Raw genomic sequence first — 23,135 nt, 5'->3', positions numbered from 1 at the left:
ACGTGCACACACCGCCGACTCCCGGTGCACGATCTACGACGAGAACGTCTCTCTCTGTCAATGCCTCCCGACGCCATCGCCCGGACGACCAGGATCATCCTCGAAGTACGTCTAAATTGTGTTTTTTCACGTGTGTGTGTGTGTGTGTGTGTATGTATGTATGTGTATGTGCACCGCCGCCTCCCGGTGCACGATCTAAGACGAGAACATCTCTCTCGATCTCCTTCGCGCACGGTGACGACGACGACCACGATCATCCTCGAGGAACGTCGTCTTAAAAAAAATCAGGTCGGCAAAAGTCTGCGCGCGGTCTACGGCGTCAAAAAACACATCAGAATCCAAGATGGCCGACCACCGCCATCTTGGCGGTCTACGGCGTCACAATCCAAGATGACCGACCACCACCATCTTGATCGCCATCTTAAAATGGCGGACAAGTTGGCTGCCAAGATGGCCAACGGTCGCCATCTTGGATGACGTCATGTTTTGCGCCGTATCCCTATTTCTGTACTACTAATGCATAACACGTATATAAGGTTAAACCAATGCATGTTGCGAGTAATCAGTGACCCGGCGTAAATAATAAAATCATTTGGTACCATAATAGTCAACACACTGGCAAGTCATGAAGGCAGCTGGATCTTGTTCATGTAGCGAGTATCTGAACTTTTTTATCCCTAAAACACAGGGCCAAGATTCAAGATGCTAAATAATATCACATCATACCTGGCTCTTATCACTAGTTACCTTCAATTAAATCTTAGTTAAGACACTGATCCCAGCAATATTGCCACAAACGTAATGTACCGTAAAATTTCTTTTCATTCAGTGTGTTAAGCACCACTCGTGATTCCACTTTTCACTCCTCTACATATCAAATCTACCCCCTTTCAGCTTGGAAAAGAGGAAGAATTTGCATCGATAGAAGTTGGGTTAATACAGAGGACAAAAAACAATTGTTTTTCCCCAAAAGCTGCTATTCAATAAATGTATGTGACCTGAAATTATTATAGTGAAGGACTGTGATTCCTGTCACTTCTCTGCACATTTCCATCTTACTCCTTTATCCACTTTAGGACAGAAAGATAGCATTCTCCATTAATTTGCTCCTATTTGAAACTATTAATCCTCCTAAAAACCATTAATTTTACTATGGTAATCTATTACTTGTCTTTTGAACAAGAGGTACAAACTCCATGTGAATAGTCTCCTCATTATTGAAGAAACAGGTCAATAAAAATTTTAAAATACTGCTCTTTACTTGGCAGACTTTTGTCCAAAGTGAAGATGGGCTCTTTCACAAGGCTAATTGCTGCTTAGTCCCAGGGTCACTTTGTAATAATTCTTTTAGTTTACTTCAGAAAATTATGTGATACGGTTTCTATTTGTCAGCCGGTAGTCGTGGTATGAACTTTGCAGGAATCGTTCTCATGTCCAATTATTGTAGTAAAATCTGTGTATGCATATGATAATCTCATGATGTTACTGATGTCATTGATTGACTACCCATAATCTTCAACAGTTGGCATTTTAAATAGCAGTGGCATTTTCTAGTGTAATGCCAGTAATAATTATTCCAAATGTTATCTACAATTGTTCAGCCATTTTTAAAACGTTTAAACCAGTCATAGATTTGTGTCTAGCCTAAAGCTTTATTACTTAATGCTTACACACTGTATTTAGTACATTGCTGTAGCTGTTTTACTTTAAAGCAGCTTTAAAACTGTCTGTTTAAAACAGACCTTGTTACAGATATGCTATGCTATTCAGATGAATTATTGTAAAACTTCAATTACAATCAAATGTTAAAATGGACAACTGCCTGACAACAACAAATACAACCACTTAGATCAAAGCTGCTAAGCATATTGACTCATGAAGGATGTATTATGATGATATTATTGGCATTTGGTTGTACTAGCACTTGTTTGCATACATAACACAAATTTGGTGAATTTCAGAAACACCTTGTATGTTGTTAATTAGAACCCAACAACAGCGACTTAAGAATACAGAATTAAGGAGTCAATATCATAAAAATACAATAGATCTACTCTGACCTTGAGTGTGGTAAAAAGAATAAATTTTATTTCTTTTAAAAATATGTGTATGTGTGTTTGTTTGTGTGTGTGTGTGTGTGTGTGTGTGTGTATGTGTGTGTGTGTGTGTATATATATATATATGTGTGTGTGTGTGTGTGTGTATGTGTGTGTGTGTGTGTGTGTGTGTGTGTGTGTGTGTGTGTGTGTGTGTGTGTGTTAGGATGACATGCAACATTTTTCATACCTAGGTAGAAATTTTTTTCCATTAACATGTAAATTTTCCGAACAGTATATTCCCAGAATACCTTAGTAACTGACCATTATGATTTTAACATCAATTACAAAATTTATAACCAAGTATAAAAACAAATTTTCTAAGTTTCCTGAGCAACAAAATTATCACCTTAGATTCATCCTCAAACAACTTCCTACAATCTATTGATGGTTTGTAATTATTGTAAACAAGTTTATTGACACTGCTCAGTGTTTGAATGAATAAAAAAAAATAACTGCTGTTAATGATGTAAAAATAATCACTTACAGATATACCAATACATCACTTACAGGTATACCAATAGTAGTAGCATCAGCAGTATAATTTTTCAGTTGTAAAAGTAGTGATTGTTTCTTTGCAAATAAATCTCTTACAGTTTCTGTTTGTACTGAATCATCTTTATTAATACTAGTAGAATCATAACCTCGGACTGAAAATAATGTAAAATAGAATTAGGACAAATAAAGACAAATGTTTAAACAGTAGTTGCATTCTCTAAGTAAACATTAAATAATTAATACAAAAAATCAAGTGCTAATGTCAAGTGCAGTGTCAACAAATATGGCTGTACATTGTACATTCATGCATATGCACACATGAACAATCATTGCATATTAGCATTTAACATTACGTTATAATATATATTTTAAAACATATTATATAATGATATAATTTAACTAGATATGATTATTATAATATTGTTGTAACTTAAGCATAACATGTACAACAGAAATGTTTATTTAACACAACAGGGGGAGGTTCATAAACAATCAATCACTCAAAGAAATAACATTTAACTTATAAGGGGTCTTTCAAATTGAGCACAAAAAACTGACAGATTGTGATGGCAACATTGATTATTTAAAAAATTTTCAAGCATCATTTGTTTTTAGAAAGTTTATGAGAAATCATCATGGAACGCAAAACGCCTTATTAACATTTACAAATCATAATCTATTATTAAAAGATGAAATCACTTACAGCTACGTAGCATGCATTTTACAATATCTATGATATGCATAATTGGCCAAACAAAAGCACAATTCATTTGTTTGGTTAAAAAATTCAAAGAGAGTTTTCTTTACTTGTTAAACACAGTTCATAAAAGAAATGCAAAAAGTCAAGAGAATATGGTTGCTGTTAAGTGCAAGTGTTTTTGATTTTTGTGAAAATAGAAATTTATCAGTTTTACAGTAACAAGAATTTTTTGGGCGAAAAACGCTTTGGTGTTATCATCACCAGGATGCAACATATTTGTTGCAATAAGCAAACAGATATTACATTTTACTAGGGATCCAACAGAAACTCATTTGGACGTTGTGGTGGTTCAACTCAGTGATTGTACGAGGGTCATTCAATAATTAAACAGACAAATAACTGTACAGCAAAAATGGTTTGTTAAATAAATACAATGTTTTTTTTTCTACTTTTCCATATAATCCCCACCAACTTCTCTGCATGTGTCCCATCTTTTTACGAGTGTTCTTATACCCTCAGCGAAGAATTCTTTACCTTGATCTGAAGCCAGTTTTGTACTTTTTTTTACCTCTTCGTTGCCGTTGATCTTGATGCCATATAATGCTTCTTTCATCGAACAAAATAGATAAAAATCCAAAGGGCCAAGGTCATGGCTGTAAGGAAAATGAGGTAGGAGCTCCCAACCCACTTTTTAAATTGTTTCCAGTGTCAGTTGTGCCGTATGAGGTTGAATAGTTGTCTTAAAGAAGAAGCATGGCTTTTCTCTGCCATCCTGGGCATTTCCTTTTCAACGCAGACTTGACTTTTTCTCAATCACGGCTGAGCAATGTAGGCTTGATAGTGCATTGCTCCTCCAAATAATAACAGAAAATTGGACCATGGGCACTCCGGGATAGTTAACATGACCTTACCAGCCAATGATGATTGCATTCTGAATTTCTTATGGACAGGCGATTCTGGGTTTTTTACTGCACGCTTTGACTCTGGCTCATAATGATATATCAAAGTTTCATCACAAGTTAAGATCCTGTCCAAAAATGAGTCATCTTCGTTATTAAAACAATTTTTGAGTTCAGTGCAAATGCAAAATCTCTCGGCTTTGTGATGAATGGTAAGCTCTCTGGGAAACCACCTTGCAAAAGTCTTATGGTAGTTCAGTTTGTTGTGAATGATTGAATGAGTAGTCCTAACACTCATAACAGTATACTCTAGATTCTGTTACAAAAAATGGTGAACACTACAGAGCTACGATTTGTGATTTTTGTTTGCAAATTTGGATAACTTTGATTTGAATGAAATGTAATTTCAGCAGGATGATGTCACATGTCACTCAGCTTCTGAAACAATTCAGTTACAGCATCAAAAGTTAGGTGGTTTGATAATTTCTTGAAATGGTAATGTCAATTGGCCACCAAGATCATGTGATTTGTCTTCCATAAACTTTTTTCTCAAGGGTTTGTTAAGTCACAAGTCTATAGCAACAAACCACAGATGAATAATAACTTGAAAGCAAATATTTGACACAATATTAGTGGAATTCAAGCTAATTTGTGCAAAAGAATCACACAAAAATTTGTTGATAGACTTGATTATATCAAGCAAAGTTGTAGAAGCTGTATGAATGATATTGGGTTTTGAACGTAATGTAATAAGTTTTAAGATTAAAAAAAAAATGTTTGGCTGATATTACACATATTTTTTGTTTTATTGCAGTTTTACTTTTTGTACTGAAAATGAAAGAACCTTTATATGCTGGGTGTTTCACGAAGTTTCTGTCCCACTTAATAAGCATATTCCTCTCATCAAAATAATGAATAACCTTAGCATTTATTTATTTATTTATTTACATAGTAACAACAGGCTTATAATATGCCCTCTACTAGATTATACATAAATATTAATTATAAACAAATTTTTACTAAATTATTGTTACTAGATTATAAATAAATTTTGTTGCATATGGTAAATGCCATGCCTGACAGATTCGAATCTGGAACCTCTGAAAAATAATTTATTTAGTTTATTATTAATTGGTTTTATGGAAATTGTTTATTTTGAATTGTGGCTAATAAAAAATTTCTCCTCTACTGATCAAATAATGGTATACTAAAACAAACAAAAAATTCATTGTTTAGAAGTAGGACCATTAACTAAATCTCATTTTTCTTTGTTCAATGGTTGAAAATTTCTTTAAGGTTTACCATACTCCATCAAATCATAAGAAAATATCATATACACAATAAAAAATTTTATAGACATGGTCAACTGCCAAGATGAGTCCTTTACAATCTTCGACTATTTATCTGTCTTCAAAACTAATTCAACTTTTCACAGAACTTTTTATAAATATGTTAAAATAAAAAATTATATGTGTAAATATCTGAAATAATTAAATTAATTAATTACCCTTACAGAGAAATCTACTGAACCTATTTGAATTAAAACACAAATTTTCTTAATAAATGAAAAACATAAGTTAATTTATATTTACATATTTTATAACCAAACAAAGGCAAAGAGCCTTCATCCTTCAAAAGTCCACTGATAAAATAAATCCATAAACAAAAAAATCATTAACAAATAACTAAAAACATCTTAAATCAAATTAATATTAAAATGTAAATAAAGGGATAAATACTTAATTGATGTAGCAGACCTCTAAGCAAAGGAATGTACTCACACGCCCATGCACACACATCCACACACACACACATGCTCATCCCATTCATATCATGAAAATACTTATCAAATCAAATGCAACCATGGAGGCCCATATTAAAACTACACATACCCAACCTAACTTAAATGTATGAACTATATACACATATTGACCCTTCATACACATTTCTTATGTATATCTATTATGTATTAAATTCATTAAAGAGATTACTTCTACAAATTTCTAAGCACAGCTAAAAAATCCAGTTAATTCCTTCAAATTTTTTTCCATTTTAATAATTCAATGACCTGATTTTCAATAAGCTTTCTGACAACATCATTCTGACCCAACATTCTGCTTTTATACCAGGGCACTTTCCAAGAAAATAATATAAATATTTATATAATAAATAAATTATGTATGACAGTAAAATTGCTGAAAAATTTTACCTTCACAGATTTCACTGAAAAATATTAAAAACTCAAATACCTTCACCAGAGTAAGAACACGCGAGCAGTTGATTTCGTCCAGCTCTAGTATAATCTCCAGTTACAATACCAGCAATTGGTTGTGATAAAATATCTCTAAATATGACTTCTCCAGTACGACTATTACGTGCATCAACTTTACCGCTGGACCAACCAGTTACCAATTCTTCAATGCCATCACCATCTAAGTCGTAGCATGTGAGACACTCTGCACCATTTTTTGACTGAATAAATTAAAAACTTATAAATAGATAGATATTATACAATATTCTTATATTTATTCATGTTTATATATCGTATTTTATAGCAATAAACCACTCCCAAAATACATATTTTTGGGAGTGGATTTATTATATAAAAATTAGTAAAATAAATCCAGAAAGGCTTTGTTTGCAGTTTTTCAATGAAAATTCATACTCAAAAATGGATTGAGATACAAACAAATAGAAATAAAATTAAGTAAAAATGTTTCAACTGATATTTTCTATAAAAAAATAAAAATAAAATGGAATTATTTTCTTATAAATTTGATAATTAACCACATTAAATCATCAATATTTATGTAATGTTGATTTTCTTTTAAATTACTACTTTCTTATGGAACGCATTCTCAACTAAAGTAAACTGCGATGGTTGGCATATTTCTAGTCTTGGACGTTTAGTTTGTCTCAGTCAAACCTGCACCGGTTTTCGAAATCTGTACCCAATTGTCAACCGTTGTTCGTCATAGTAAGAATGAGAAATACTTTTTGAATGTCTTCTAATAAACAAGCACTGTTTACCCTGATATCACCGCTGCAGGTTTCTACATTATCGTTTTCTTTACAAAAGCTTCACATTCCAGAACAAAACTGAAATTCATCAAGCTTGTCTTTTTTATGAAATTTGTAAGCAGATTTTAAATATCTCTTCCGATGTTGATCAGAAATGTGATATCGGTTACTTTATCATCAGAAAGGTTCTTGTACTGATATGTTTCTGTGTTGGATCTTTGCGAGGTATTGGCTAGGTAACTGTACAATTGCGAATCGCATAGTGCTAACCTAACCAGTTTTGGTAAGTTTGCATCTAAAATTCTTACATGTTTGAAACACATAATTTAACCAAACCGCGGGCACTACCAAACCGACTGGAGCTAAATGATCACACACTATTAGTTTTATAAACAAGCGAAATCTATATAAAGTTATTCCAATAAAAACAGAAAAAATTATTCGTACTAAAATATTGAAAAATAGTTAAATATAACATAAGATACAAGTTTTATAAATGAGTGAATTATATAAGAATCTAAAAAAATAATTGAATTTTAAATTAATAAAACCAAAGTTGGGATTCTGAATGTGGCTATTTATGAAATTAGGGGTGATAATAAAGATGATCGAAATAAGAAAGGGAGTCCGACAAGGATGTTCTCTATCTCCGTTACGTTTTAATCTTTACATGGAACTAGCAGTTAATGATGTTAAAGAACAATTTAGATTCGGAGTAACAGTACAAGGTGAAAAGATAAAGATGCTACGATTTGCTGATGATATAGTAATTCTAGCCGAGAATAAAAAGGATTTAGAAGAAACAATGAACGGCATAGATGAAGTCCTACGCAAGAACTATCGCATGAAAATAAACAAGAACAAAACAAAAGTAATGAAATGTAGTAGAAATAACAAAGATGGACCACTGAATGTGAAAATAGGAGGAGAAAAGATTATGGAGGTAGAAGAATTTTGTTATTTGGGAAGTAGAATTACTAAAGATGGATGAAGCAGGAGCGATATAAAATGCCGAATAGCACAAGCTCAACGAGCCTTCAGTAAGAAATATAAGTTGTTTACATCAAAAATTAATTTAAATGTCAGGAAAAGATTTTTGAAAGTGTATGTTTGGGGTGTCGCTTTATATGGAAGTGAAACTTGGACAATCGGAGTATCTGAGAAGAAAAGGTTAGAAGCTTTTGAAATGTGGTGCTATAGGAGAATGTTAAAAATCAGATGGGTGGATAAAGTGACAAATGAGGAGGTATTGCGGCAAATAGATGAAGAAAGAAGCATTTGGAAAAATATAGTTAAAAGAAGAGACAGACTTATAGGCCACATACTAAGGCATCCTGGAATAGTCGCTTTAATTTTGGAAGGACAGGTAGAAGGGAAAAATTGTGTAGGCAGGCCACGTTTGGAATATGTAAAACAAATTGTTAGGGATGTAGGATGTAGAGGGTATACTGAAATGAAACGACTAGCACTAGATAGGGAATCTTGGAGAGCTGCATCAAACCAGTCAAATGACTGAAGACAAAAAAAAAAAATAAAGATGAATTAACTAAAATTATTACCGGTACTTATGTTCATAAAAATTAGAGCATTACAATAAAATCTGTTCCTACTATAATACTGAATGGCAGATAAACAATCATAAGATACTGATTTTATAATATATGCATATATATATATATATATATATATATATATATATATATATATATTATATACTCAAGGTCAAAGGTCAAGGTTGTAGCAGAACGTACATACACATACTACTTGTGTACCTTTTTAAGTTTGATTGCAACTCTTCACAATGTAAACAATTGATCAACATGTAATGAATGATGTGACAGTACCATCACAGTTACTATCACATACAAAAGACATTTTAGTTATCACTTAAAGAGAAATTCATGTGATATTAAGTAACAGACTAATAGATGTTTTTTTTTTGTTACAAACTAGTTGTCCCAAATATGAACAGCATAAAAATGTTAATTATCACTTTTTTACAATCTTAACAGTTTTATGTTCCATACTTTTAATAACTGCGGATTGTTATCAAGAACAGCAACTTACGTTTCCTGTAAGTAAAACAGTTACAGTATTTTTTAATAAGTACCTACCTTAACTCTCCATGCTCTATGCAATTTATCATATACTCCAACAGTACCATTTGCTAATGCATATGCAAATCTGTTATTTCGAAATGCAGCCAACGCTGTAATCGCTTCAGTTTCAGTTAATTCCATCATAATAGCATCTTCTTTAAATATTCTTAATTCAAAATCATCTGAACCAACTACAAGCTGAAACATAAATTAATATTAGCCGATATATTAAAGTACATGAAAATTACGAATTTACATAAAGCAGCAAAAATGTATGCCAAAAGTATCATTTTTTTTTTTTTTTGAATGACATCAATTAATATAGTCTGTCGCCGAATGGCTTCTATGGCACGTGGCACCTTAAAACCTTACGGTAGCCCTGAAAAGGGTTTAAGGTTTTGGGAGTGATGGCCCCGAAAAGGGCCGTTTGTATGTTTTGCAAGGCAGCCCTGAGAAGGGCTGTTGGGTCCGGAAGCTATTCTCTGGCGATGCCGACTTGGCTGTACAGTCGGGGAGTTACGGCTCGTCCATTGGAATCAGACAGAGCTTCCCCTCAGCGGCAGTTAGGTCCCCACTACACCCTGGCAGTGGTGGCCCAGTGAGCCTTGCAGTGTCGGGTCAGCATTGGACGTCTTCCATATGCCCGAGGCGGTTCTCTTCAAGCAGTGCTCATCCCACTCGGTCTTTACTGCTAAGCCTCCTGACGCCAGAGGGGTTCGTATTGGACCGACTAGGATGCTTGAAGTTCGGCAAGCTGAGGCGAGTAGGAAGTGTCTGCGCCAAGCAGCTCCCTTGGTGCTGATGTATGCATCTACCAGGTTCCAACGTTGGGCCGGCCAGAGAACTTCTTCCTTCTTTTACTTCTCCTGTGGAGATCAATGACAGTATGCTTTCGCTGTGCTGGCATCAGTCTTTTTATAGGTGCACGGTCAGCTGGCATGGCAGGGAGGAGTGTGTGTATACAGGCGCATAGCTGGATTGCAAGCCCCTCGACATCTACAGGGTATTGTCACGCTCGCCAAGAGTAAGCACAGCACGTAGCAACAAGTCATTAGATAATAATAAATACTAACAACATACACAGAGCGACTCAAAAGTATGGAAACCCCTTCAACTTTAAAACCACTCCAGATAGACCATTGTAACTTTCAGGATAAACTATCGGTCAACTACTTTAACTCTTGATGAGAAATAGAATTCCAACCCTTTCTTAAGGGGTGGTGCAGGGTTTTAACTTAAATACTTTAAAATGGTAACACCCTTTGTGTGATACATCATTTTAAAAATCACTTTAAGGCAAGAAACATGGTAAAAACAAAATATTAATAAGATGTCTGTATCCAAAATGGCAGTGGGATAAAGTTTGAATTTTTAAAAGTACTAACTTTAGTAAGTTCAAATAATAAAATTAAATAAAAAGAAATTAAACCGAATTAAATAAAAATTTATTCTAATTTAATTAAAATTTATTTTAAAAGTTAAATTAAAATTTTTTAACAGGCAAATAAATAAAAATATTGTCACCTAATCATGCTGACCATTGATGATATCTTACCATTGTTGCAAAAATGAAGCTTACTTTATAGTTGTGTAATATTTCATTATTTCACAGTTAGTTTTTTATGAGAATTTATTGTGAATGGTTGGCTAACTGATCTTGTCTAGTTTTACCAAATTTGTAAACAACTTTTTTGGCTTACATCTTTTTTACCTGTTATGTAATTGTTTCTCATTGAATTAATTTTTTTTGTGCTACCTGCTTAACATTGCTATCAATGTTTTGATGTATTTTTTTTTTTATTTAGTGTCAAAAAGTGTGAGTTAGCACCAAAAGGTATTTTACAGTGTTGAACTTTTCTAAGTCATCTTCCAGTAATAACTGTGTAATGGAGTCTAAAAACAATAGATTATGAGTAGTTGGGTGATTTGAAGTGTTATCAATGACAATGACATATTTGTTAATCTTGGTTTTCAGTGTAGTTGAGATATGTTTTTGTTCTGTGAACTTAGGATTATTGTTTGTTTTTGAGTATCGTGGGATGCAGTTGTGCTTTTTATAATCGTTGTGTTTTGACATGTTTAGGTTGATTTTGTATAATGACCGTTTTTTGTGACTGTGAATAAAAAAAATTGATTTTTTTTATTTATTTACATTTTAATTTACGGTAACTTATTTATATATGTTGTTCCTGCCTTATGTTACCTAAGTAAAATATAATGGTCACAGCACATCTGTACACATATATTATTTTGTATATGGCTGTTATTGTTCTATGTATTTTCCAGAGATTTTAGCTGAAGTTCTTCTACCACAATATTTTGGTTTAATGTTCAAAAAATTTACAGCTTTATCTTGTATGAAAAAAAAAGCTATTATCATAGTTAGGTAAATGAATGAAAAACCATATTCATTTACCTATCAACAAAAACGAAAAGAAAAAAAGGGCACAACTGAACCAAAAAGTTGATGAAGTATGAAGTTGAACCAATGATATCAGAAGTATTGCTATTTTTAATAACTGCCAAATCATTTGAAAAATCTTTCTATCATTTATTAAAAGATGTATGTCATGGATACAATATTATTACTCTGTAGAAGAATTTTTCAATAAATTCTGTTCTACGAACAAAAATATTATTCTGTAGAGCATTTTTCAATGAATTCTGTTCTACGTACATAAGTATGTTCTCAAAATAATTTTCATAATGCCATCTGAATTGTTTATGATTTTGTAGTACTTTTTTATATTCAATATATTTAGCTCGACATCATCAAAGAGCTGATTTTAATCAGATTTTTTTATTTATTTTATAATTTGGTTTTATATATATAATTTATCTTATAATGAAGTGACCTATATAATTTATTATTATGTATCAAACAGAATAAAATATATAAAAAGTCTCCGAGGTCAATTTAAAGCAAATGTTATTCTTTTCCACACATGCAACCTCACGCTACAGATTGTAAAAAATAACACTTTACTTGATTAGTCAGGCGAGAGGTTTTTCAGACAACCTCACAGTCCCCAAATGTTAAATGCGTAGCAACTATTCAATAAGGTTTGCCGATGCTTTGAAACTGCTAAGGATTCAAAGCATCGTGTACAGAATTTAATAACTGTCATAGGTCCTTTAGTAATACAGCTCTTTGATAATAGTCTGCACAGGCTGGTTCGTAGAACATTAATGTCTGATGTGGAGAAATATCACAGGTAAGTAATTAATACACAAAATAAATTCTCAATTTTTTTTTACAGCCAATCAGAAATCAGTTTTTTAATACCTTTTTGTATTAAACGTGAATAAACTGATAAAGCTTTACAATTTAATTATAAATATTATCATAAACAACGACAATATTTTTAAGACTACTACTATTGTAATAAGAGGGGTAAGAACAGCTTAGGGATAAATAATTGGCTTTCATTCAAGGATTGTCAGTTCAACACGTTAATTTACTTGTCGATAGAATAACTATTAGCTAATACCCTTTTTCGGTTATGACATCTGTGTATCAATACAATTGTTATCGCCTCAACCTTACATCTGTGGTGACCTGGACCTGTAATCCTAAATACAATAAATTACAATTACAATTATAAATATAAAATAAGAACATTATAAATAACAATTAATTATTAAAATGAAGTAAATAAAAAGTAATGAAAAGACTTAGTTTTATTTTGTTTGAGTTTTTTATCATAATCTTAATAAAATCTTTGGATGAGGAATTAGTAGATACATTTTAATAACTACAAATTGCCATTTGCCATTTAAGAGTGAAGAATAAGAAAAGAATTAAAAATAATCTTGATCATAGTACTCTGTAAAGAAAATAATAACAAATTATCAATAATAAAATTAAAACTCACCTCATTTTCACCATCGTGATTAATATCAAGCAACGTAAGAGATCTAACATTATCACCAGTTACAGTCCAATAAGGATCATCGCCTTTATAATCATAACCTTGAATGGCACAATTACCACCGACTAAAACTAATGGCTTTTCAAAGCTTCCCAAACGTCCAATTGTAATAGCATTAACTCCATCTGGAACCTACAGTGTACATATAAGGACAAAAACTAAGTTAAAATAGTATTAAAAAATTTTTGTAATTTTAAAACCAGTGCACCAATAAATAAAGCGGTCGAATAGCAGTAGACTAATCTGATGAGAACAGTATTTCATTATCAGCTCTGAAACTCTTCAGTGCAACCTTTGTACATACATTAATATACAAAAATAAAGATGTAGTATTTATGATAAGGGAAATTCCCTACTGAAGTATTTGTCAACCTATGGGGCAGACCACCCTAGGGGGATGTGATAACACTAGATGGGGGATGCGATCATATTGGAAAGAAAATATTATTAAAAAAATGTATCATCTTGAAACTACATTGAAAGTACTGTACCCATGTTTTTTTTACAAAATGCAGTAAAGATTCTTGATTTTAGGGGTCCCATTTTTATATAATTTACTGTAGTTACAACCATTGTTAGCACAATATTCAGACCAGGACTCATTTCTTTGGAAGCCAGAGCTTCTCTGTGGATCACGCAATGAATCCAGACACACTGTGGAGATTTTTGTTTCACAAGTGCTTGTATATTTTGGAATCTTCCAGACATTGAATGAGTACCATCGGTGCATATTCCAATGCAATTTTTCCACTCTATGTTTGCCTCGTTTATAAAATCATTTAAGTTATCAAATAATGCGAGTGCTGTTGCTTTGAGTTCTATCGGTTTGCAGAAACTGAGATCTTCTACAGCTGATACCATCACAAAATTGAATATAGGCAATGAAATGAGCATCTTTATTGCTATCCGTTGCCTCATCAAGCTGAATTGAAAAACAATTTGTCACGCAAGTTCCCGAAAAACTAATGCTGTACATCTTTAGCTATATCACCAATTCAACGGACAACAGTATCATTTGATAAAGGTATAGACTGCAATTGTTTGGTAAAATTATCTCCAAACATAGTTTCAACAATCTCAATTTCAGCTGGAAAAATAAGCTCTTTACCAATGGTGTGAGGATTTTTACATCTGGCTATTTTATGTGAAACTTTATAAGAGACAAGTAAACCTTTTTCATTCACAAAGTTTTTTTTTAAAAATGATATTTGATTTTCATATGATTTTATTTTAATTCAATGAATTCTGGGTTTGTTAACTTAATCACTATGAAGGGTTTCCAAAAGTTTATTAGGTTTCATGCTGTCTGTTGCTAAAACTTTTGAGCAAAAGACACACAAGGGCCTTTCTTCATTTATTTCAGTACTGGTAAACCCAAAATTTAAGTATTCTCGAGAATATTTTCTTTCAAATATTTATTTTCAGAACCACGTTCATCACTTATTGATGCTTCAATATCATCTAATGCTCGCTTATGCTCACTTAAAAATTTATTCAAGATTCTGTATAAATCTACTGCCATGAATATTTAATACCATGAATTGCAATTAACATGCAAATTATAACATACATATTCACGATAGATTCAATAGCGATAGAAGGATCGACTCGACTGAGACTGGTTGGAATTTAACAAGGTGCAGCATTTATAAACGTTTGCACAGATGTTCCAGAATGAGAGATAAGTTGGAACTTCTCACAAAGCTACGAGAGAATGTCTGATATGGTGGATGTAAGACAGAGAGCAATAGAGAGGCATTGATTTTGGTTTTGTCAATACAGTGGATTGGTGTTGCCAAATATTAATAAATTTACTTATTCTTGGTAATTTGTAAGGTTTGCAATTAAGGTCGTAGTGTAGCTTTAGCGTCAAAATATTCAAAATACATTGTTATTGTATGACAGGGGGGTGCGATGAAAATTAGGTTGCAAATGCTGAAAGGTTGAGAAACACTGCTCTATTGTGTAGAAGAGTATATATTTTCCAACAGAAAAGGTTTGTATTTTTATTTTTTTTAGAGCTGAAAAATATGTAAAATACATGAGGTACATACACAGTTGTCACTGTTGCTTTCTGGGGGGTAACAATGTTTATTTTACAGCAAGTTTCTGCGGGTGAATGCAGAAGAAGTATTGCTTGTCACGCTGTATGTCAAATTTATTTCATTGGGCTTGGACTGCTGGTAGAACAGTATATTCAATTCAGTACGTAAGACAATGGAAAATAGATTCACTCCTCATTCTTCTAAGTGTACAGAGTTATGATGTCTAGTTGTTTTAATAATAGCTATGCAATTGTTTTTGGGAAAGGAAACCTCTTTTGTCAGGAAATCTATGACAGTTGCAAATATTGCACTGGTAACACATTACACAAGACGTTTTCCTTCAGTGATATATCCGTGACATAACTTACAATTTTTAAATACATGATATAGGTTACACAGTTTTCTATCAATAATAATCTTATTTAACAAATTTTGAAGAGACTTAAACATGACTTCTAAAAGTCTGTAACATCAAACTTATGCCTATAAAAATCTAACAAATTATAAATGTAATTTTATTCAAAGCAAACAATTTTAAATTAGATTAGCAAGCCCAAGAATTCTTTTCTTCTCAGTACATCTTTATTTTCATAACTAGAAAAGTTATTACTGCTTTACCGTAAACAAAAGAAGACTGTGCTAGAGTATAAGTAAAGTATTTTTAAAGTAACTAAAGAGTAGTTTAACTTATAGGTATAACTGAAGTCTTTTATTTTACACAATGAAAAAGCCATATAAAAATGCATGTGAAAGAAATTGAAAGCAATGGAAAAATTAAAACAATGTTAAGGGATTTTAAAGGATCCATTAAAAAAAATTACGGGTGTAAAAAAATTCTTAGCATAAAAGTATTTTAAAAAAGTCACAAACACAAATATAAAACAAAAAGAAGTAGCAGTTTTAAGCATATGTCATAAAAGTAGACTAGGTAGGAAAGTAATGAGCTGTTAGCCAACTTTAAAAAAGAAAAACAGGTCAACTCTGGGAACATCATATAATTAATGCCACATAATACATGCAGATAACTATTAAGACTGTGCAACTATTAAGGTTATGTAAGAGTTCACTAGATGACATGAGAAACTAGATGGTGGATACCAGTATTTTTTGGTGGTTGGGGTTCAATTAACCACACATCTCAGGAATGGTCGAACTGAGACTGTACAAGACACTTCATTTACACTCATACATATGAGGGTAATTTCTTTTTCAGGGTCTGATCGGTCATGAAATAAAAACCCACGCAACAATCGGATGAACCTTTGCGCGTATGTGTTGCGCAGTGTCTCTAGTATGGCCTTCAATCACGTCGCGTCACTTCGTTTAGTTCTGAACACGCAGCTAGCACGTAAACATGTCTACAACAATAGCATCTCCCACCAAGTGTGAAGTGCGTGCAGTTAATTCGATTTCTTCAGGCTGAGGGGTGTAATGCAGCTGAAATCCATTGACGAATAAGTATGTGTATGGTGAAACTTCAATGAGTGACAGCAAAGTGTGACAATGGTGCAGGAACTTTAAAGTAGGACGTGCAGATGTTCATGATGCAGGCGATCAGGGAAGGAAGCGAGTGTCAACCGATGATCTTGTTGAGTGAGTGGATGAGGCAATTTGAGAAAATCGTCGGTTCACAATTTCTGTATTGAGTGATTCGTTCCTGAAATTTCATGGTCAGCTCTCTACGCCAGTGTGAGTGAGAGACTGCAGTACCGCAAACTGTGTGCAAGATGGGTTCCCTAGATGCTGTCCGACCAACACAAAACAATGAGAATGGATGACTCCTTAACGTTTCTCCAGTGCTACCACAATGAAAGAGAAGATTTTTTTCAACAAAATTGTCACAGGGGATGAGATATGAGTCCATTTCGAAACTGAAGGAACAAAAGAACAATCATGCATTCTCATTCTCCCAGTAAACCAAATAAGTTCAAGCGAACCTTCTCCAACAGAAAGTGTATGGCTACTGTGTTCTGGGACCGGAATGAAGTTCTCTTGGTGAAATTCATGGAACGTGGCATGACCATCACTGCAGCCTCATACTGCGTGACTCTTCAACGTCTATGAAGGGCAATTCAGAATAAGCGGAGAGGAATGTTGTCATCGGGCATTGTCTTTCTTCATGACAATGCTCAGCCGCACACTGCAACTGTAACAAAGAAGCTCCTGCAGTGTTTTCGTTGGAAAGTGTTTGATCACTCACCATACAGCCCGGACTTGGCTCCAACCGATTTTCACCTCTCTGCTCACATGAAATGCTGGCTAGGAGGACAACATTTTGGCATAGACATCGAGCTGCAGACCAGTGTAGAAACATGGCTGAAAACACAGGCAGCACCGTTCTATGACGAGGGTATTGAAAAGTTGGTACCACACTACGACAAATGTCTAAATCGGAGTGGCGACTATGTAGAGAAATAGTGTAACTATGTAAGTACTTGTTACAAATAAAATATGTTTTATTTTCACTGTGGTTTTAATTTCGTGACCGATCGGACTTTGAAAAAAAAACCCTCTTATTATCCTCATTCATTCTCTGAAGTATTATATAAAAGGTAATTACTGAAGGCTAAACAGGAAAAAGAAAGAAAGATGACGTAAGAAATTCATTCATTAACTGGAACACTCACGTGTGATTGACAAGAGATAACTTTCAATAATAACTATATCCCCTTATTAATTTCCTCAGAAATACGGCTGTTGCTATCTTATAATATATTGTTCATGATGATCACTACTCATGTTAGCAGACACTATTTCAGAATGCGTGAAATTACTAGAATAAATCTTATGTCCCATAAGGGTATGTCAAGTGAAGCTTCCGTTTCTGTGTCACCAGAGTAATTAGAAACATCTTGAATACTAGTAGCTCTGAGAAGTGTCATTTGGTATGTCAACTGCTAGATTTCAGCAGTGATAGTTGATGTAGGCTGGCATCAATCTTAACAAATCAATCTGAAAACAGAAATTTGGTATGTAAGCTTCTCAGTTGACATCAGTTATACTTGAGCCAGCTAGTGGAAGTCGTAACCCAAAAGGATTCTTAAAAAAAAATGGTTTTTAGTTTGTCATCAAGTGGCCTGATTGATCATGGAAGCCAGCTTCAACCTTTCAGCAATCTAAAATACGGCAGGATCTAACCATGGTGGGACATGGGGATGGCAAAAAGTTCAGACAGTTTGCAAGTTGGCTGGAATATTAAAGTTACTGACCACCAAAAAAATCAACCAAACTAAACCACCATTTTTAAGTAAGCATAAATAACATCTAAATCGGCCGGAAAAAATGATTCAAAAACTATCTGATATCAGTTCACTTTTAATCTTTAGCTTTATCAAATACACACGAAAACTAACAATAACAACACATTTTTTCAAAAATTTTAACCTGAAATCGAAGTTCCATCAAATTGAGGATCATAATGCTATGCTATGATATAATTCCCATGTTTTATATTATCACAGTTCTGGGCAAAGATAATTCTCTGTGCCATCAGGTACGCTTTAGTATGAAACATATGTTTTAAATTATCTATAATATTAAAATATGGTCACAACATATACAAACCTGTTTATAAAAAAGATCAGTATTATTTTCCACATGATACGCTAGTAAAGTACTTTTAGTGCCGATAACAAGCACATCTTTATCATCTTCAGGATTTAAATGACCAGCACATACAGCAGTCACTGCCTGATTAACATTTAACAATGAAAATTCTTTATCCCTTCTGTGTGGACTGTGAATTAAAACCTGAACAAAAGAATTTTACAATAATTTAGTCGTAATCACAATATAAATTAGATTGTGAGTTTTATTTTAGACTGATTATGTGCAGAAAGGGAAGCCTAGCTTTCTCATTCATCCCACTATGAAGTTGAAATCATGATTCTCTTAATATTAGAAGAAAATCAAATTTCGTAATCCAGTATGTGAATATAAACAACCCTCTTGCTAGTGCCAGAATGTCTATAAAGTTTATCTAATCGTTATTTATATACCTTTTTAAAATAGATTCATAAATTATAAAATGAAAATGTTGATTAACAGATAGACTACTACACCCAAAGCAACAGTACTTGATGCTGGAAAACCTTTCTTTCCCCTTTTTTTTTATTTCTAGCCATATACTTTTTATATGAAATCTCATTCTATCTTAAATTCTGTTATAATTACAACAAAAAAGTTGAGACATAAATTTGGACCTAATAGCATTTCAATGAGCAACAAAAAAAGTTATGGGCTTAAAAAATATAAATTCAGCAAATAAGACATAAATTGCTTCAGGTTCATAAAATAGGTAGAAGTGCTACTTTTAGTGATCTTTTAAAGGTACAGAAAATATTAAAATAACTGAATGAACTATATGAAAAGGTTGAATAAATTAAGCCCTTGCACCTATTTACAATCTTCAAATCTCTACAAAATGATGACCGTAAAAAGCAACGACTTAGGTTTGCTTTTAGAGTGGTTCAGAAAAACCTATGAAAGTAATTTTCTAAAATGAATGTCATAGTGAGTTGTTTCCCTGACGTAAGGTCAAAGAGTTTACCACAAATATATAAAAATTTCTTCATGCTTAATAAAATGGTGATAAATGATCTAGGGTTGTATATCTGAGGGGGCCTGTAGATTGTAAAATAGTGATCCAGTAAGCAGAGATGAATACTGTGAAATTATTTACGAAGTGATGAGTTCTTAAGCTGAAAGACTCCTCTGAAAAAAGTTACTCTGCCGATAGGGCAGTGCTCCATGCCACAGATACACAGCAACTAGGGCATGGTTTGCCCAAGATTGAACTGCTTTCCTGACCGCCTCACAGTCCAGACCTCAAGGTCAGTGGTGACCAGACCTCGAGGTCTCAACTGTACGATAGTCAGGAAAAATCTCACCACACAATCTTATGGCCAATTGAAAATCAGTGGATCACCAAAGTTTATAGTGTTCAGGAACAATGTGTTACTAATATTGACAATCTGTACTTGTTGTCATTAAGTGATGCACAAGTATAGAATGCTGATTCCTGCATACTATTAAGTCAGGAAGAGATCTTTTAATGTTACAATGAATACCAGAATCATAAGTAGATTCTTGTTTTTCAATGTCCTTTATAATGATTTGTCTATTTAAGACATTTTTAACTACTTCCACAGGAAACCTGGAATGTGATGGTTTCATACCAAAAAATAGAGCTTTTCTAAAACTCTGTTGGAAGCATTTGCTAAATTTCATGTTTCTACTGAATAACTTTTGAAAAGTTATTTATGGATTCCTGTACTGTATTAAGATTTTGTATGTAGGAAACATTATGCATTATATCAGATTTATAAATAATAACTTAATATATTACCCAATTTAATATTTTATAGTTGATAAAGAATCCACAGGTTTGAATATGAAAACCTTTTTACACAGACAGTTAGTCTATATTAAGGTTACATTTTGTGAAAGATTATTTTTATAATAACTAACTATTAATTACAACAAACTAAACAAAATCCTTAAAAACATTCTATGTTAAGTGTGTAATTTATGTAACATATTTGAAAATATTACTTATTTGCAGCTATGCAATTCTGGCCTATTTTAAATAAGCAAAAACAATTACAAAATATTATTTTAGAAAGTCACTGCTTAGTTGTTAAAGTGCACAAAAAATAAATCCAGGAAAGAGTTGTGTAACTTTCTTGATGAAACCAGCGAAGTTACGCAACTCTGGCTATCAAGGGCTTTGCCCTTGACAGACTATTACTTAGGAGGAAAATTAAGTGAAACATTAAAATATGCAAGTAAAGAATTATGTAAAAAAAATGATTCTATTTGTTGAATAAAAATTTGAGATATGAGATCCAGGTTATTATATCTCCCCACCCCATTGATTGATAATCAGAATTAAATGACTCAATGAATCATTTCAGAAGTCATTGTACCGAATTTCATATATATCGTTTAATTCAATCTGAAGATATCAAACAACAATAACTGACAAAAAGAAAAAATTAAGCTATCCCTAACCCCTGAATGAAATTGCCTAAGTATGTAACCAACGTGACATACTAATGTAATGGACTATCTAATACAAAAATGAGATAAGAGTTCAGAAAAAACAGTATGCTCCACTTGGGAGTGGAGCATAATCCCCGCACAGGAGTGGGCTCCTCTGCAGAGATTTAAATAAGACCATACATAATCAGAAAGAATATTAGCTACCTCTAAGAGTGTTAAATAATGTAAAAAAAATATCCTACCCTTAAAGTAACATTTTGAGATACAGAACTGATAGGTTTCATACCAAAATTACACAGCATCAATGCTCCATATACAGAAATCATTAAACCAAATTTCATCTGAATTGGTCTATCCATTCTGGAGATATCATGAAAAAAACAGTCTCACTCTCTCTCTCTCTCTCTCTCTCTCTACATCTCATACATCCTTCTGGAATTTTTCAATACAAATATATTGTTTTTTTGGTTAGGAGGGATCATATGAAACATCAAGATTTCACCTGATTAGCATACTTTTCCTTATGTGGTATATTGTACAGTTATAATATAACTTAACTGCTTGGAAAGAAAAAATTATAAATAACACAGTATGCTGATACAAAATTTTTCAATTCTATACTAGTCAGTATAAATTAATCTTTGTTTCCTATCTACAAATCAAAATTAAATGTATCTTTAATGTTGCATTAAATATTTGGTTTTGATTATTTTGAACTTCTCAATATAAGTGATACAAGGTTAAAGGTTGACTCTCTTACAAAATTAATTCTTGTATCTCAAAATTTAAATTAAAGGAAAAATTTTTCTTGCATATTTGCTTGTGTAAATAAATAGTATTTTATAATTCACCCTTACTTTTATCTTTTACATATTTTTTACAGGGAATGGCTAGTAAGAGCTCGCATTGCTCACTCAACCTTCCTGACTAGCCAGGACCTTCCTGTGTTCGTTACCCTCATGAGTGTGAGAACAATAATGATAAATAACAATTAAAGCCTGAAAAGGCTCTTCTTCAATAATACCCTCGATCTTGACACAGAAGCTCTGAAATCCCCCCCCTCATACCCTCCAAAGGGGCTAGGGACTCGATCTACGGCTTAAAACCTACCCTGGTATAACCCGAATGTATCCTGAAAATTTGAATGCAGTCTGTTGGATTGGTTCTGATGTCATGCTCTGATACCCCCCTCATAGCCCCCCGCCACAATTATTAAAAACTATCTGTTTGGTGCAGTGCCAATTGATGTCATCAGGTCATTTTTGATTCTCTATTATAATATTTGTTTTGCTAGATTTCATATTAGCATTATGCACAGACACTCAATCTTTTTAATATTACTACAGTATAAATTTTCTTCTCTTCAATGTATAAAAGTTATTACAAAAAATTATATTTCTATTAATCTATACGTTACTTCTTTAATAAAAGTATTTTGTTTTAACTTAAATTACACTTTGGAAGTAATATCTTGACATTTAAATTAAGAGTTTAATTAATTTTTGTTCTTAATCCACAAGCTGAACGAATTTCGCGATTACGATCATTGTGTTAATTATTAAATTAAACAAAATTTTGATACCTAATAAGAATTACGGTTCTTCAGAGTCACCACAAACTAAGAACAGCTGGTAAAATTCAGTTCACTAACCTTGAAATTATTTACATGTGAAAATTAGCTGCGCTGCGCGCTGGTGCGGATAAGTTCGATCAATTTGGTAATTAGATTGTTTATCTAAAATTCTTTATGTATTCAAAGTAATCTTGAATATACGTCATTAAACTCGGATTTTTTTCGTGAGGTTCATCAGTTACTTAATTTTAAAATAAACGAATTGCACT

At 32.8% G+C, this 23,135-nt stretch overlaps 1 protein-coding gene across 1 annotated transcript in view; it reads right to left on the bottom strand.

The window, feature by feature from the left end:
• LOC142328059 (BBSome complex member BBS2-like) overlaps positions 1–23,135 on the bottom strand; it is a 73,148-nt gene that overhangs the window by 49,253 nt on the left and 760 nt on the right. Inside the window, exons 2-6 of the mRNA XM_075371527.1 lie at positions 18,855–19,040; positions 13,189–13,377; positions 9,329–9,511; positions 6,443–6,665; positions 2,607–2,746 (exon numbers count right to left, since the gene is read on the bottom strand). Of these exons, the coding sequence (XP_075227642.1) occupies positions 2,607–2,746; positions 6,443–6,665; positions 9,329–9,511; positions 13,189–13,377; positions 18,855–19,040 (921 nt within the window). The remainder of the gene's footprint in view (positions 1–2,606; positions 2,747–6,442; positions 6,666–9,328; positions 9,512–13,188; positions 13,378–18,854; positions 19,041–23,135) is intronic.

Source organism: Lycorma delicatula, chromosome 7 (genome assembly GCF_047948215.1).
Source record: "Lycorma delicatula isolate Av1 chromosome 7, ASM4794821v1, whole genome shotgun sequence".
Classification (NCBI taxonomy): Eukaryota; Metazoa; Arthropoda; class Insecta; order Hemiptera; family Fulgoridae; genus Lycorma; species Lycorma delicatula.
Note: the sequence above shows the minus strand (reverse complement) of the source record. Positions and strands in the feature narration are given on the sequence as shown.